The sequence below is a fragment of the Lepidothrix coronata genome, unplaced genomic scaffold, assembly GCF_001604755.1.
Source record: "Lepidothrix coronata isolate B3197 unplaced genomic scaffold, Lepidothrix_coronata-1.0 Scaffold212, whole genome shotgun sequence".
Classification (NCBI taxonomy): domain Eukaryota; kingdom Metazoa; phylum Chordata; class Aves; order Passeriformes; family Pipridae; genus Lepidothrix; species Lepidothrix coronata.
Genome location: NW_016690392.1, coordinates 405683 through 421771, shown reverse-complemented (window position 1 = coordinate 421771; position 16089 = coordinate 405683). Strand labels below are relative to the sequence as shown.

Genomic DNA, 16089 nt, shown 5'->3' with positions numbered 1-16089 from the left:
CGGGGTTGTATCTCATGACCTCTCAACCTTTCAAAAATCTTAAACCCAGGTAGAGCTTTGATCTAGCATTCTGGATCCATTGTTTCTACAGTTTAACCCACTCTCTGCTCCATCCCACAGAGGATGCTCCTGCTTTAAAACATGTTTAGGAGAAGGATGCTCAGTGAAATGCTTCAGATGAGCAGGCAGGCTGTAATGGCCTATGAATGTGCTGTTGAAACATCTTTATTTCTTCTTATTTGATATTTTTTCCCCTCTGTTCTCCTTTCTTCTGTCCCTTTCTAGCTTTTTTTTTTCTCATTTTGCTTGGTTTTAATCATCTGCCTGGCCATCTGTGCTTCCCTGCTCCCTTTCCTCGGAGCTTCTCCAAAGCAGAATAATGTTTCAGCAACTCTTGGATTTTGTCTCCAAGCCCTGTGCCTTTTCTTGGGTCTAGGCTAGAACACAGCGTTTCAAACAGAGTTTGGAGTCTCCCATGAAACCTAGAAAAGTTCCCCTCGCTGCACTCCTGGCTTCAGAGCAGCTGTTTAAGGACAAACACATAAAGATGACTTTCACATTCACCTATCTTAGGCACTATCTTGGATGTACATCATCATAGGATCAAATTATCCCAGTCTTTCCATGTACTTGTTCCTGCAAGAGCACTGTGGGAATTACTGGTTGTTTTGTAGTCTGTTCTAGAGGGAGGACAGACACAGGCAAGGAGGAGTCAATTCCCTGGTGATTTTCTGCATGTTCTCCTAAAAGCTGTTTTGTGGCAGAGCAGTTCCAAAGTTGCTTGCCTGGTGTCCTAAACAAGTTATCTATTGCTGGCAACACAGCTCCCACAGGTTTCCTTTAGCCGGTCTGAACCTTCTCCCTGCTTCTCCTGTCTTTGAGATCACCCCAAAAATAAACTTCAGAGTGAGAAATGACCCACTCTCAGGATGCTGATGCCAGAAAGCGACCATGGAAACCTGTATGGGGACCCCCCCTCTGCAGTCAGTGATGCCAATTCACTGTTCCAGATGTGCAAACTTTTGTGAAATATTAAAAATTAGCTTCACCTCTGGAAAGAGAAGAGAGTGTAAAGGGAGAAGCCCTCTGCCAGCTGCCATGGGCACCACAAGGTGCTCAGCTCACCAGTGATTATTTGCTGTTAATAGTGTGTTTTCCAACCGAGCTGAGCAGTGTTGCAAGGTTTGGGGTAGGCTGAGGATGCAAATTCTTCATGGCTGGGGGTCTTGGCCTTGGCGTGGCATCCTGGGCTCCTGCTCAGGGCTGGAGACCCTGAGGATTTGTATGGCAGGGAATAAATATTGCATTTTCACCTCTGGCTGATGCTGCTGATGGGGTGCCAGGCTGACTCTGGGTCCTGACCCCGTGTTCCTCTTTCCCTCCCCAGAAAATGAGTTTCGGGGTGAGCTGCTGAATCAGAGGTGGACCTGCGGAGAGAAGATCAGCAGCTGCGAGGGAGCCGCCAGCCTGCACGGCACGCACATCAAGGTGAGCACACAAGGTTTTATTTTTAGCACAGTGACACCCCCCCACACACACCACCCCATGTGTTGGCCATGGGACAAGGGCCACGTGCTGCTCCAGCCCCTATGGACCAGCTGGTCCTGGGGGGATGGAGCCTTTCCGGTACCCAAAGTGACAGGCAGGACTTGGAAGTCTCTGTCTCTTCACTTCAGCCAAACCTCCTGCATGGTGAATTCGGGCAGGGAGGGCTTCCAGCTGTCAAGATTTGGCTTTGAGTCCAGATAGTTAAATCCTTGCCTTCCTCTCCGGTGCCATCCTTCAAGGGTGGCTCAGATCTGGGTATTTAGGTCACTCCCAGGACTGTTAAAATAGGCCCTTTCTCCAAGGCGCCGGCTGGTCGGAAGGAGCCCCTCGAGCACCAGGTGAAGCTGTGGTGCCTTTGGAGGGGACAAGCGAGGCATTCATTCCTGTCGGGACCCCGGACAGCTCCCTGGGCTCAACAGAGCCACTCATTTACTGCTGCAGCTGTGGCTGATGAAAGAGGTACAGCCAAAGCTGTCAAATCTCCTGGCAGATTCTCTGCCAGCAGATTAGGAAGCTTTAATTAAGCAGAGAACTGGGCTGCTCACTACACAAGTGGTGCTTCCTGTCCTATTTTGACCTCTCAGTAGTGAGGCATCATCTCTAGTGTGTGGGTGGACCCACCTGGGTGGTGAGGAAGCCTCCTTGGGTGACTGATGTTACCGACCCTTCCTGTATCCCCAAATAAACCAAACCCTGGTAAAACCCCAAGCCAGCAAAAATCTGCCCTTAAAAGCCATCCTTCTTCACTAACAAGCTGTCGGCTGCACACAGGTGTCGCCAGGAAAGCTCACACCTTCTTAGAAAGCAGAGTAAGCAGTTGTTGCTACATTTAAAATGAGCTCAATTAAGGCTTTTCTATTGAACCTGCCAAATAAGCACTTAGATTAGATTTAATAAGATTGTCGTATGTTAATAAAGCAATGATTACAAAAGGTAATATTCCCAGTACCTGGTGCTCATCTAGTGCTCTGCCTCTGACAAGCACATCGTGAATATTAACCATTTCTTGCAATCCCCAGCTCTGCTTATGTGCGTTTTAACTGAGTGACTGATTCAGGGGTGAGAGGAGGAGGTGTGGAGAGGGAGTCTGGAGGGAGCCTGGATATTGTGTGTGTGTGTGCAGCCCTCTTACCTCGCAGGGGGAGAGGTCTTGATCCCTCTCTAGCCTTTGGATCTGCACTGTGTGCACACACTTGCACTTACAAGTGTGCTCATAAATACATATTGTATTTAAATGTAGTTTTTCATGCCAGTCACAGCTCGTAATCCACAGGATGTGCAACGGTGAAGGACAATGGGATGTGGGGCACGTTTACTTATTTATTTTTGCCTCTAAAGAAGTCCAAGCATGGGATACAATTTCCCATGACAGGTTTGAAATGAGATCTCTGCAGTGCTGGCGAGAGCTGATCTCTGCACGGAGCCAGCTGAGCCCGTCCGCGCGGACGCTCCTGGACCACAGTGTCTGATGGCAAAATGAATCTTTGTGTCCCAACTCTTTATTTTCCTGTGCCATGGGGACCTAGCTGGGGTGCAGCTGAAAAGCAGGCAGCTTGTTGGTGAAGGCTGACTGCTGTCAGGACAAGCAGGGATGGTGGTGGGGTCACCAGAGCCCATCCCTGCCACGAGCGCCGGCTATTTTGTCCTCTTTGGAGAGATGCACGTAGCTCACTTCAACAACCCCTTCACATGGTGCCAGTCGAGGATAATCTTATGGAAAAGGCAGCTTATTATCGAGCTGGAAAACAACGAGGTTGAAGAACTACGATTTATTTCACCCCCCTGCTTCCCTACCCCTCCTCTTGTGGCGTGAGAGCCATCGGCGTGTACGGAGCCGCTCAGGCCTCCCTGGCGTCGGGATTGCGTGTTGTAGCCCTCTGAGACAGTCAAGAGGAAAGTGTATGTCAACTCAAACTACAGCGTATGAAATCACCCGGCCCGGACGCGCACGGTGCAGCTGCGGCTGTGTCAGACGTGATGCTCAGGAGCAGCTTTTCTGCTCCGCTTCCCTCGTGCGGAGGATGCTGCTGTGTGGAGGATGCTGCTGCCATCGCCACAGAGTGTCGGCGCTCGGGAGGCGTTTCACTCCCAGCACCGGGTGCTTTCCGGGGGGGTTGGACCCTTCCTGCAAATGCAAGCTGACAGCACGGCTTCAGGAAGGATGTTTGTGACACAGCTGTAGTGTTGGATTTGAGGTGGGTACAAGCTGTGGGTTTGCGTCTAAACATATCAAGGAAAAATCACACACGTCCCCCCGCCCCGCCCCGACTCCAAGCCCGGGAACACCACGCAGGGTGTCCTTTCCTGGAAGCAGTCAGAGCAAAAGGCAGGCAGGAGTTTATTCAGCCGAGGACAGGACTCACAATAGGTGGAACGTCAGGAGGATTTAAATCAAACAGCAAGGAAGACCCTAAGGGAGGATGGGGAAAAAAAAAACCCTCCTAATCTTTGAGTGTGGTTCTAAAATAGCAGCTGGGAGCTACTACTGAGCCTTTTTTTAAAAGTAGAGGCACCCTGTTGATCAAGGGTATTTCTTCCTCCATCATCCCTTACTTATTAAAAAACTCACAGCTAGAGAAGCTCCAGCAGGATGAAATCCTCTTCATTTTCTACAGTGACCAAAGATGCCATGGCACTTTGCAGAGAGCAAGGGGGAGAAATTTGGAGGCCCAGATGAAGGTCTCTCTGCCCATGTTCAGCCTGCAACAGCCAAGGAGGAGGAATTCCTGGTAGGGTGGGGGAAATACTCCCCCCCCCGCCAAAAAAAGAAGAAATCAGAACAGGCCATTCAAACCTGTCCTCGGACCAGTTGGTGGGAGCTGAAGGGCAGTTTTGCTACCTTTTCCCTTGAGGAGTTAATTGAGGGACTCCTTGGATCTGGAAGAGGGGGAGGACCAAGCAGAAAACTACTTTTCAACAATTCCATAGGAAAAATGTAATTTCTTCTGGCATTTTCCTTCTGCTGCTAGGCAAATGTAAGTTTAGGGGTTTTTTAAACTAAAAATAGAGGCTCTGTGTGTCCGTCTGTCCCTCTAAAGCTCAGACGCAGCTTCTTGCAATTGGCATTTTGCTATGTCCACAAATAAGCACTGATGGAAGCTCTGCTGCTTTCGGTGTAAAATAAATAGTCCTGCTGAATCCTCACCTCCCTTTGTCCAGCTGAAGGCTTTTTCAGCATGTTTATTTTCTCTGAGCTCCGTGGTGCTCTTGAATGCATATAAAGTATTACTGCTGACCCGGGGGAATTTCAGCAGGGCCCTTAATGGCACAGATTTGCATAGAGCTGTCGAAGCCCAGGCACACCTGGGCATCAGCACATGGTGGGCTCCCAGTGGGTTTATGTTCTGTTATGTCCCTTAGCCTCCCATTGGAAAGGAAATGTGTATTAAGATAAGAAGGAAGAAGAAAATATCAACCCTGTAGGTACTCCATAAAAGGAAACTTTGGATCCGTGCTGTATTGCTGTCTTGGCAGCAGAACAAGACCTTTACTGTAGAATCAGGCTGTTAAAATTCACATTGTAACAGCGGGTTAAACTCTTTCTCAAGTTTATCTGTCTGAACCTCATTGACTTATATTTGCAGTATTGACATGTCATCATTATAACTTGTATTCTGGTTGCGTCAGGGAGCTCCTTAGTGTGGGGCAAACACATGGTGCCATGGTGCAGGGGGTATTTCTTCCCTTTAGAGAGAAAAGGGGGGGAAAAGGGGCACTCAGGGATGAAATGATGTTCCCAAGGTTACTCTGATTGTCAATGGCAGAGCATTGAGTTGAATCCTGAAGCAAGTACCCTGAGACCCAGCACAGGGTCCTTTCCTGCAGCACTGGGCTAGGAAACTATCTAGATGCTTATTTTGATTCAATCTTAGACATAACCTATTGGTGAGTGAGGGGGAGCAGAGTAAACCTCTGCGTTTTCTAGCTGGACTAACATGCCTGTGGCTGGCATTTGGTAGCAATAATTTATTTGTGGGTTTCCCCTTGGATTGCTTTGTTTTCATTCAGAGTTAAAATAATAAGAGTGAGATCCAGACAGCTTCTCAGACTGGCTGTTATGAGAACAAGAGAGAGACCTAATGAAAATACCCTATTGGTCTCCAGGACTGCAAACATGCACTGTGTAACCCGGAATTCTGCATTAAAACGGTCTGTCTAGAGGGCTTCTGGTTGAGAAGGCAACAATAAAGGACAGTGGTTTCATGTAACCTTCCTGCATCCGAGCTCGATACCACGGAGGCTCCTGAAGTGCAGTCATGGCTGTGCCAGTTATTTAAGCTGCCTGGGAGGAGCAGGGGCTGAGCTCCAAAATGGATCTTATTCCTGGTGTTTTGGCACTTTAGTGGGGAGTGGGGATTTTTGAGGATGCTGTTGCTGTTGATTCAAGCTGAGAAAAGAAACCTGATGGTAGAAAACTGTCTAGAAGTGCAGAGCTCACCCCATCCTGCCTGTGATGCAAGTGGAATAAATACACAGCGGTGAGGCTGTGACAAGTTCTCTAAAAAAGTAAAGGGGTCTTTCCTGTGGGGAAAACCCTCAATAATTTAGGAGTTTGGGTTTGGGGTTTTTTTTGTACAGTAGGTCAGGCAAGGCAGCCTTTTCGGATTTTGGATTCTTTGGTCCTGAGCAAGGTTGGCTCTGTTCCTGTCTTAGGTGGCTCCTGTCCCACTGCCCATGTGGTAACAAAGTGTGTTCCTGTCTTCCCAGGGTGTTTGATCCTGGCTTGAAAAAGGTGTGGTAGGCAATGTCAGGAATTACTTTGAGGTGCTGTGGTGTAGTGAGGAGCCTGGATGTTACCTCAGAAGTGATAGCTAATTTCCTGAAGACAAATGTTACATGAAATTGGATTTCCCTTATTTATAGATCTCCCACATTTATAGACAAGCAGCTTGAGCCCTTCCCCCCTGCCTGTCCTTGAAGGACAGGGTTAAGAAAATTGAAATTTTGCTTTGCTTTTCCATGCTGGCCCTGTGACCTCTTTTTTTGGCCAGGGCTGGCCCCTTGCAGGTGATGCCCATTGCCCTTCCCAGAGCCCGACCTCCTCTGCCACTTCGAATAACTGATCTGCAGGAAACCCACATTGCCAAGGCACCAGCCCAACATGTGCCAATTCCCTGGGGATCAGTCAAAAAAAAAAAAAAAATCAAAAAAAAAAAAGAAAAATCCCTCTCTGAAATTCCTTTTGGTTGGAGGCTCCCAGCAATCCAAGGTATTAGTTGTATTGTTGGCGTGCGGCGGCATTAGGGAGCGAGCTCAGCACACGCCGACGTTGAAAGGCTCATAAATGTAATGAAGTCCCTGTGACACCTGCTCCTCTCCACACTTTAAACGTGAGCCATTGGTCCGCAGGGAACCAGGGCTTTAAAAATACAAATTATAGTAATTGTCTGCTGTGTTATTGGGAAGATTGTAATAAACGTGGAGCACAACGCCGCGGTGCCATGAGCTGAATGCTGACAGGATGCAAAAATTGCTCCAGGTTTTGATTCCCCACCACCACTCTTTTATTTTTTTTTCCTTTCCTCTCCGACCTCCCCATCTAACAAATCACATAAATCATCGCATGCTAACAGTGAATTTCTGGAGGGTGGCAATGGAAAGGAGAGAGGCACTCAGAGAAATTTCATCCCTCCTCTCTGAGGTGGTTTTAGCTGTGGTGCCCCACAGGCTGGGGCCCTTGGTTTCCTCTCTCTGCCTGCCCAACAGCCTCCCTCCCTTCCTCCTTTCTGCCTCCAAATCTCAGGGAAAGCACCAAGTGGTGCATCCTTTGAGGGTGAGGACCCCTGGCCCCTCCATCAAGAAAGGATTTTAAGACGCATGTGGGGATGCAGTGGCACATGTCACACCTGCATCATCCCTGCTGCCAGCAGAGCAGCATGTGCTCTGCATGTATGTCCCTTCCTGCCCCTTGACCAAGGGGAGCAGCTGCTGGTGTTCCTGCTCTCTCAGGGGTGTTGGAGGGTTAGCCTGGAACCTCCTCATTTGGGGATGGCCCAGGAGCTGGTTGGATCCTTCTCTAACTGGGCCTTGTAGAGGATGTTCTAAAGTGAATTTGTTTTTATTATGTCAAATCCCACTTGTAAATGATCCTTTCCCCCACTTTTCTCTTTCCTTCTTGTTGTCTCAGGAGGAAATGTTCCACGTGGTAACACTGCAGTAAAACCCAAACTGTCTTGTCCCCAGCCTACCAGGCTATGATCTCTGTCCCTGCTCACATCCCAATCCTGCTCTTCCCCTTGGCATTTGCTGCCAAACATTCCTGCCTGCAGAGAGAGCATCTGTGTCGAGGGCAAGATGTGAACCAGCTCTTTGACCACTTCAGCACCTCTGCTGACAACTTTAATGAAATCCCATTTATATTATTCCAGCTGTGTCTTTCTGCCATGCCTTGGAGGTCCCCGCTTTCCTGCTCCCACCTCCAGGCACTGCCTGATTTCAAAGCCTCCCTGACACCAGGGCTTGGGTGCTGCACCCCAGAGGTGGCTGCACTTCAGCCTTCTGCTACCTTGTGGTATGTGGTGATGTTTAATTAATATCAAGCACTTTGAAGTCCCCAATGTTACTTATTCATGCTCGTGTTCCCTGCAGACCCTCCTGTTTGATGTCCATGTTGGGGGTGTTATTTAGACACAGCCCTCTTTGCGGCAAATTTAAGAAGAGAGGAGAGGTTGCTCTTTAGGGCACTTGTGGAAAGTTGCCCTTCTCAGGCAGGAGACCATCTTGGACACAAATTCAGAGATTTCTGAATACGTGCTGGCATTCCACTGGAGTGCTCAGAGCACTTCTGTGATGTAAACCCAGAGAAATCAGTTCTGCCCGTAACAAGTGCAATCTCAGGCACAGCTGTTCTCCATCACTGAGCATCACATCTGGGTGTCTGTCCCTCTGTGGTACTTAACAAGCAGAGGGTCCTTCCTGTGTCCTGGGATGTGGAAATTAATTTAAACTTGCTAAATTTGGGCACGGTGTGTTGAACAATGGTATCAAAGCAAGAAACCTCCATTTCAAAAACACGGGAAAGCTTTCCCTGCTGCTGAGGTATTTACACGAAGCAATAACCACATGCAAGATTGTCCTTTAATGATAATTTTCTTGTTATCTTTCAGCAATGATTTTTTTCTTTCTGTTGCAGATGAGTTTAGAAAATGACGATAAGAGAGCACGCACGCGATCCAAGTCTGTCAGAGGTGAGCAGCTGTTTATCCCACAGCACCAGGCTGTACAGTCCTGAGCTCCCTGCACTTTGCTTGTTCCAAATAGGCTTTGATTTTTCAGGTCCAGGCTTAACTCTTTAAGTTACTCTCACTGCCCCCCGCTCCCCAACCCCACTGAAATTTTTCTAAAAATCCTGCAAAACTCCCAACCACAAACCTATACAGGTCCTTATGATATTTAACCCTCATCCTCTACACCCAGAAGAAGGAAAATAAAAAGCAAATTAAAAAAAAAAAAAAAAAGCCCCCGTGCATGCTTTGCTGTAGGGGATGGCAATCACTGGAGCTTCAGATCAGCTCCCGGGGCTTTCATCATGCTCACTCTGCCAGCGGCTTTGAAGTCGCACATCTGAGAGAGCCTGGCAGAAGTAGCTCATGTTGGAGAAGCAAACGGGCTGTCCCCCGGCAGGGATGGGGGGACAAACGACTGGTTAATGCAAAGCTTGATTGCTGTTTATTTTCTGATTTAAAAAAAAAAAAAAAAGGAAAATAAGTGCAGGTCTCTGGGTGCTTTCTCTTCGGGAGAAGGTGAGGGGCTCTGATGCAGAGCCCGGGGTGTCACCTCAGGTGGTCCCATATCCATGTGTGATGGTTACAGACCAACCTGTCTATTTTGGTTCCTTTTTATGGTTGTGGATTTGACAAATGACAAACCTGGCTGAAAGTGAGGAATGAACAAGGCTGGAAAGGTGTGATGGCTGCAGGGACTGCAGCTTCATTCTACGGCGGGGCTGAACCACCTTCCTTTGTCCTCACCTTGCTTTTCACTGCATCTGCATATTTTGAAAAAAAACCCAAACCCAGATGCTGCCAGTTGTGTTGAACCAAGCTTGGATATTTAGATTTCATTGCTTTGTTGCACATACACAAAGGTGCTCACTCAGGTTGCAAATGAGAGCCCCCTAATTCTATTTATTTTCTCACACCCTGCCTTCCCCCCACTTGAATCTGGGTTTCTCCATGTGAAAAGGTAATTTATTATGTACACCCTGGGACTTGCCATTGCCTCCAGTTTGTTGAAGCTTGTGAGTCATCCCACCGGGAGCTGGATCCCAGGAAACCCAATTAGCTCAAACAAATTGAGCAAACGTGTTATAGTTTTTAGCCTGGGTGAATTTAAACTTATGTTGAGGGATTTTTTTTCCTCCTGATTATTTGGATTCCTGGTTGGATGTAAGATTTCAGCTATGATGATGTGAAGTTATTGCATATAGTTACTGTGAGCAGTGAGAAGTCCTCTTATTCACAAATGGGGAATAATCCCTGAAACCCCTACAAACTGTTGTTTACCCTAAACCTCAATTAATAAATCTCCTACTATATGTCTGAGCACTGGTAGGGGCTCAGTCCAGTGTGACAAGGGGAAGAGAAAAATGGTGTTTTAGAGGTGAATATGCCCATTGCAGCAAAACAGTTGTGAACTGTGGAAAAAGAAATTGATGAGCAGATTTTAAGGGCAAATGTAGAGAAGGCGGCATGAGAAAACTTGGTCTTTGCTTAAACTTGAGTTACGTGCATGTCAGTATAGCTCCAAAGTCATGACTTCAAAGTTATCTGTATTCAGAGAAGAGAGGTGGTCCCTGAAGCTGCAAACGTGCACTCACGTGCTTGAGAATAAGCACAGATATGAGGATTTACAGGGCAGGATTATGATTTACTACAGGCTGGCATGCAGTAAAACGACAGCAGGATAGATTTTCTGTCCTAAATGGGATGCCTCAGGAGGCAATAGAAACGCAGCTGCAGGCAGGAGAGTTTCCCCCGGAGAAGGGGGATGTCTCGGGGGTGGGGCCGGGCACCCCTATTGTGTGTTTGACCTGTGTTTGTTCCCATTGCTGCATCTGCCCCTTCGCCCAGTGCCCACGGAGCTCATCGGCCAGGAGGTGAGGTAAGGACCCTGCTCCTCCTTGGCGGTGGAGGGGGGGACGACGACATGGTGGGACTGGCTTGGGATAAACCCCTTAGCTTGGGAATTTGTGTGTGGGGAGCAAACCTATGGGACTAGTGGGGTGGAGGTCTTGCTGGGGGGCTTATATCGGCAGGCACCTTTGTTGTGTCCAAGTCTTATGGGTGCCACTTGTTAAAACATGTCAGGAACCACAAGACTTAAAGGGATGAAAACAGGAGCTCTGGAAAGGGTCACATTAGACTGGAGCCACCCTCTGTCCAATCCCACATCTAAACCCCAGCAAAATCTAATGCCCATGTTTTTTATTCCAGGATCATTAGGGACAACATCCTACTAACCAACTAACCACAGTTTCTTTTCCACATATTTTACAACCTCTTATTCCCCCCAAACAATATAGTGTCACATCACTTCTCGTGCCAGATGCTCCTCCTTTGGCCCCACGTCCTCTGTTCAGTCACTGAGGTCCTGTTGTCACTAATTTAGCAGTGCTGGCTTGCCAACAGCAGCAGCCAAAAGAGCAGGAGTGGAGCCTCTGCAGCCCCACAGAGCTTCTTAATAGATATAACAGCCTCCCCCACCTCTAAGCTCCCATTAAACCTTTCACAAGGGCTTTTGCAAGAGGTAGGAGTCTTTAACCTGGACAGGCACTAATAGCAGGGGCTGCCTCTCCTAGCAGCCTTCCTTAGAAAGCCGTGTGTGTCAAAGAGTAATTGGACCTTAACCAACCCAATTTCAGAGCATTTCTGCTCCTCCACTCTCCTATTACTCTGGAGAGCCGGGAGGAGCGAGAGGTGGGCATGCCCCTTCTCCAACTTTTATTGCTGAACACTTGAGTGGAGGTGGTAATTGGAGCAGGTGACATATCTAAGGGGCAGGACAGAGTGCTCCACAAAGCCATCTCTGCAGCTGTCACCTAATTGCCTGAATAACTGGACGATTAATCGACTAATTGGAAGCAGGGCATCGTCTGCATAACAATAAGAAACCCTTTTGTCAAGCAGATGAAGGCTGGAGAGGGGGGGAGAGCTGGTCGGTGTGGTGGCTTTCGAGAGATGGAGAGCAGCTCTAATAGACCTCGAAGCTCCTTTCCCCTTTTGGGACTCCTGCCAAAATACACGAAACCTCCCCAAAGGAGAGAGGGGAGGGAAAACCTGGCCCAGAGCATGTCGAGCATCACCTCTGTGCTGGTGCTATTTAAAGGCATTAAATTAACACACTGAAGCCAGAAACATCCCAAATCGGCACCTGCCTTGGCAAACCTCGATGCTCAACCACTTGGCTCTTTCCTACGTACTTTTTATTGCAGGCTTCATTTCACCACATCAAAAATGAGGTGGGGGATAATTAGCTTTAATTGATACAGGAAAACTTACAAAAGCCTGTAACATCTTCATCAGAGCTGCTCTTGTTTCCCACCGAATAAGCCTTTTTCAGGCAAGTCACTGGTGACATAAACACTGCTCTGTCTCTTGGTGTGCAGTCACTGGAAGTGTGTCTGGGGCTGCTCGGGACACAGCAGCCTCAGTCAGGACTGAGGGCAATTAAAATTAAATAGACTTTTAGATCATGAGCAGCAAAGGGGGGAGCTCCCTCTTCCAGTTGCGCATGTTAGTGGGATGAGATCTTTTTCTGTCTGACCTCGAATGTTCTGCTGGAGAAAGGGACACCTCACTGCCAGGCCAGACCCTGGGTGTGGTGGGGCTTGGGCTGTGTGTGAATGCCAAAAGAGCTTGGACCCATCCCCCAAGCGAAGGCATTGGAGGATGCTTCAAACCAGGCCACAAGCAAAGGGGACAGCAGGGAGGGGGATTTGTCTTGGAGGAGCCAGGAGGTGCAGCTTCCACCCACCCAGAGAGCTGTGTCCCCTTAGTGCATGTGCTGCCACCATTTGCCCTCTCAGCATCAGCTTTGCTAACCTAAATCAAGCTGGTCTCCCTGGAGGAAGGATTCCTACTCTCCTGACAGTTCAGCAGCCCTTTTCTGTCCTGCTTTTGGGTTGAATTATATTCTTTGAACACAGCAATCTGACTTGTATTGTGGGGAGTTGAACCATTAATAACCCACCAGTGCCCCCAGAGCTGCTACACCCATTAGTGCAGTCAGACCTTCTGTCCTCAGCTTTTTGCAAGGGCTGAGCTCTCTGCTGAGAGCAGAAACTCTGAGTCCCTAAAGCCTGACTTGGCACTTGATACTATTTAATGTTGTCCCGTGTTTTTTACTCTAAGAATAACAGGCTGGCCAGATCCCCTCTGGGCTGGTGATGCCTTCTCCCTTTGCACTGTCATCGAGAGATTTCATTAGTGCTTCCAACTTCCTGGGCTGAGGGTGATACAGTGCTAAATGAGGTTATTAATCCTACACGACTCCAGAATTCCTCGAACATCAGGCAAGTCACTTGGGCATCCTATAATCAATGCCATAATCTGGTTTTGCCAGAAAATGTTTACTTTAATGCTTCTTATCTGGAGCCCTTACAGCTCCTGAAGCTGGGACTAATTACCCCTGCAGGGAAGGCGCGTGGTCCTGTGCAGAGGGATGCTCAAGCGAAGGCAGTGGTGGCTGAGAGTGTGGCTCAGAGCTCCCTGCAAGTCTTTAACTCACCCTCTTCTGCAGAGCAGCAGGGAAAAAAAATGCAGGGATTTGGGAGATCTGTTCACCTAAATCCCATTCATCCCTCCAAAAGTGGGGCTCTGAGGTGCTTTTGAGGATTTTAGTCCCGGTGATCTTCACCCAAAGTGCTCTGCCAAAAACCTCCTTGACCTACTTTTCTAAAAGCCACCCCTTTCTTTGCTGTAAGGAACTCCAGTTTCTTGATAAGCCACCAAATAAGGAAAAAACCCATGTTTTCCTCCTGAGAAAAAGAAAACTGGAGTGGCAGCGGGGAGGCAGAGCGCAGTAGCTGTCTGCCTTTAAAAGCTTGCTCTTACACACGCAAATCTTTAATTAAACATACTCATAAAACTATAGTGAACCCGTTCATCTAATTAAATGGGGTGAGTAATTTCATTAATTTTTAGCAAACTGCAAGGCTGCTCTCCTGCCCTCCTCCCTTGGAATTCAAAGGGACAAACTGAACCATTTGAGGGAAATTATCTTCCTGTTTGCAGTTATTTTGTTCCTTGGGCACAGGACCTGTTTAACTGACCGTAGTTTATACACTTCTAATTAAACAGTAATTCCCCAAGTCCTATTGCTGTTCTTGATGTTTTGCTTGTTTCCCCCTCAAGCTGTCCAACCCCAGGCTGTAACGGCTCAGGACACATCCGTGGGAAGTACGCGAGACACAGAAGGTGAGGCTGCATTGGAGTTAGTGGAGTGGAAAACTGTGAGCAAGAAACCCAGACACAGAGGTTCACTGGAGAAAATCTGATTTAGACCAGCAACCCAACTCCTCTGTCCCAAATCTGCCCACTAGAGAGCTGGTTTCTGTCTCTCCATCAGTCCCCGAGGGATCCTGGGGAGGTCTGCCTCTCCAGGCTGACAGGAGCCTTCCTACAGACCCCAAAACATGGCAGAAGTGCCCGACTCAGGTGCCAGGGGTTGGTGGGAGCTGCTGACAGGCAGAGATTTTGGTCTGCTCGGTGTCTCTATGAATGGGGAAGGGAAAAAAGAACACAGTTTGCCTTTGAGACCATGCCAGCCTTAACTGATGGTTATCATCACCCTATAATGGTGAAATTGGAGCAGTTGGTGGATGAGCCCCAGGGTCTAGTTCTGCATCCCCTGCCTGGTTTCATGGTCCTGATGCCTATCACTAACAGTGGTGCTGGGAGCTGCTGATCCTGCTGCTCCCTGGACAACAACTGCAAGGAAGCTGCATCCCAGCATCCGTGCTCTCATTTCTGAAAAAAAGTTGATGTAGTTGCACAAAGTCATGGTTTGAGAAGAGATCTGGCCACGCAGGGTTAAATCAGCTAAAAAATCTGGGCTGCTGGATGGTCTTTTTGGTAGTATTCGTGTATTTGTCCCACTTGCCTTTGCCTAACCAGTTGGGATGAGGCAGCCAGGCCTTTCTCACTTGGCATTCATTGCCTTCTCTCTGCTCCTTGACCCCATCTGCAGTTTACAAAGCTGCCCTCTCGCGAAGAAGAGGAAACTTCAGGATGCGGAGGCCGAACATCTGGTGTCGAAGAGAAAATCCCACCCGCTCAAACTGGCCTTGGATGAAGGCTACAACGTCGACAGCGATGGCAGTGACGAGGCCGAGGCAAAGGAGGAGTCTGGCTCCGATGAGTCGGAGGGGATGCTGGAGGAGGATGAGGCGGAGGCGATGGAGCAGGAGGAGACCCGCAGCCCTGAGCAGGCAGAAGGTGCTTTATCATTATTGATTGCAGAGCTGTGTTCTGCAGATGAAGAAAGGGCAGGGAGTGTTAACAACCAGGAGTTATAGCTCCTCTGAATTATGTACAGGATGGGTCCTTCAATTATTGCACTGGGTGGAAGCAACACAGCAAAGCTCTGCTTAAGCTGAGAGGGGACACACATTGATTGTCTGCAGCATCATAAAAATGAGAGCTTTTCCACCAGGGATGCTCCCTGGGGAAAGACACATGGAAAGCAGAGAGGAACTTGCTGTGTGGCTCAGGTGGTAGCAGGGAAGGCAGCCGGGGTCTCACACTGGTGCTGAGAGGGGCTCAGCAGGAGTCATGACCCTGGCCAGATCCAGCTGCTATCCAAGAGGAGGAGTGACCAGCAGAGGAGATGAGTCTTCAGCCAGGGTCCTGACAGTGTCTTGCTCACTGCTTTGGAGCCCTGGTCTGGGGAGCACTGGGAGCAGGGGGGTGAGATGGCTGCTGATGGGACAGGGTATGTGTGAGAGGGTAGGAAGAGCTGGGAACATGGCAAATCTGAACCCCCATGATTTCCCTTCTATGTGGAAATTCCCTTTCTACCTGCCATCCTCAAATGCAATAAATTAGGCCACGCCAGGGGTAGAACAGCCAGGCTCTGGTTTCAGATAAGTTTAAATACAAAAAAGAAATGTTTATGAGTTTACATAATTACTTTCTTTTCCTCCTTTCTTTTTCCCCTTTCTTTTTTTCCTCCCTTTCTTTTTCCCCCTTCTTTTTTTCTCCCTTTCTTTTTCCCCTTTCTTTTTTTCTCCCTTTTTTTTTGCCCCCCCTTTCCTCTTTCCCCCTTTCCTCATTCCCTCTTTCCTCCCTTCTCCCCTTTCCTCTTTTCTCCTCTTTTTCCTTCCCTTCCTTCTTTTCCCCCTTTCTTCTTTTCCTCCTTTTTTTTTTTTTGTCCTTTTTTGTCTTTTCTTTCTTTCTCCCTTTTTCTTTCTATTCCTTCTTTCCCCCCTCCTCAGAGAGAAGCCCAGCAAAATCAACCCATTATGGACAAAACACAGCATCAAGTACGTCTGGGCCCAGCAAGGCCAACTACAGCAGCTACCAAGAAATAATCGCCAACTCC

General features: G+C 48.3%; 1 protein-coding gene across 1 annotated transcript in view; it reads left to right on the top strand.

Annotated features, from left to right (window-relative positions):
- Positions 1-16089, top strand: part of MYT1 (myelin transcription factor 1) — a 59699-nt gene that overhangs the window by 17642 nt on the left and 25968 nt on the right. The window contains exons 2-7 of the mRNA XM_017833148.1: positions 1388-1488; positions 8681-8735; positions 10620-10650; positions 13902-13964; positions 14737-14984; positions 15983-16089. Of these exons, the coding sequence (XP_017688637.1) occupies positions 8681-8735; positions 10620-10650; positions 13902-13964; positions 14737-14984; positions 15983-16089 (504 nt within the window). The 5' untranslated portion in view covers positions 1388-1488. The remainder of the gene's footprint in view (positions 1-1387; positions 1489-8680; positions 8736-10619; positions 10651-13901; positions 13965-14736; positions 14985-15982) is intronic.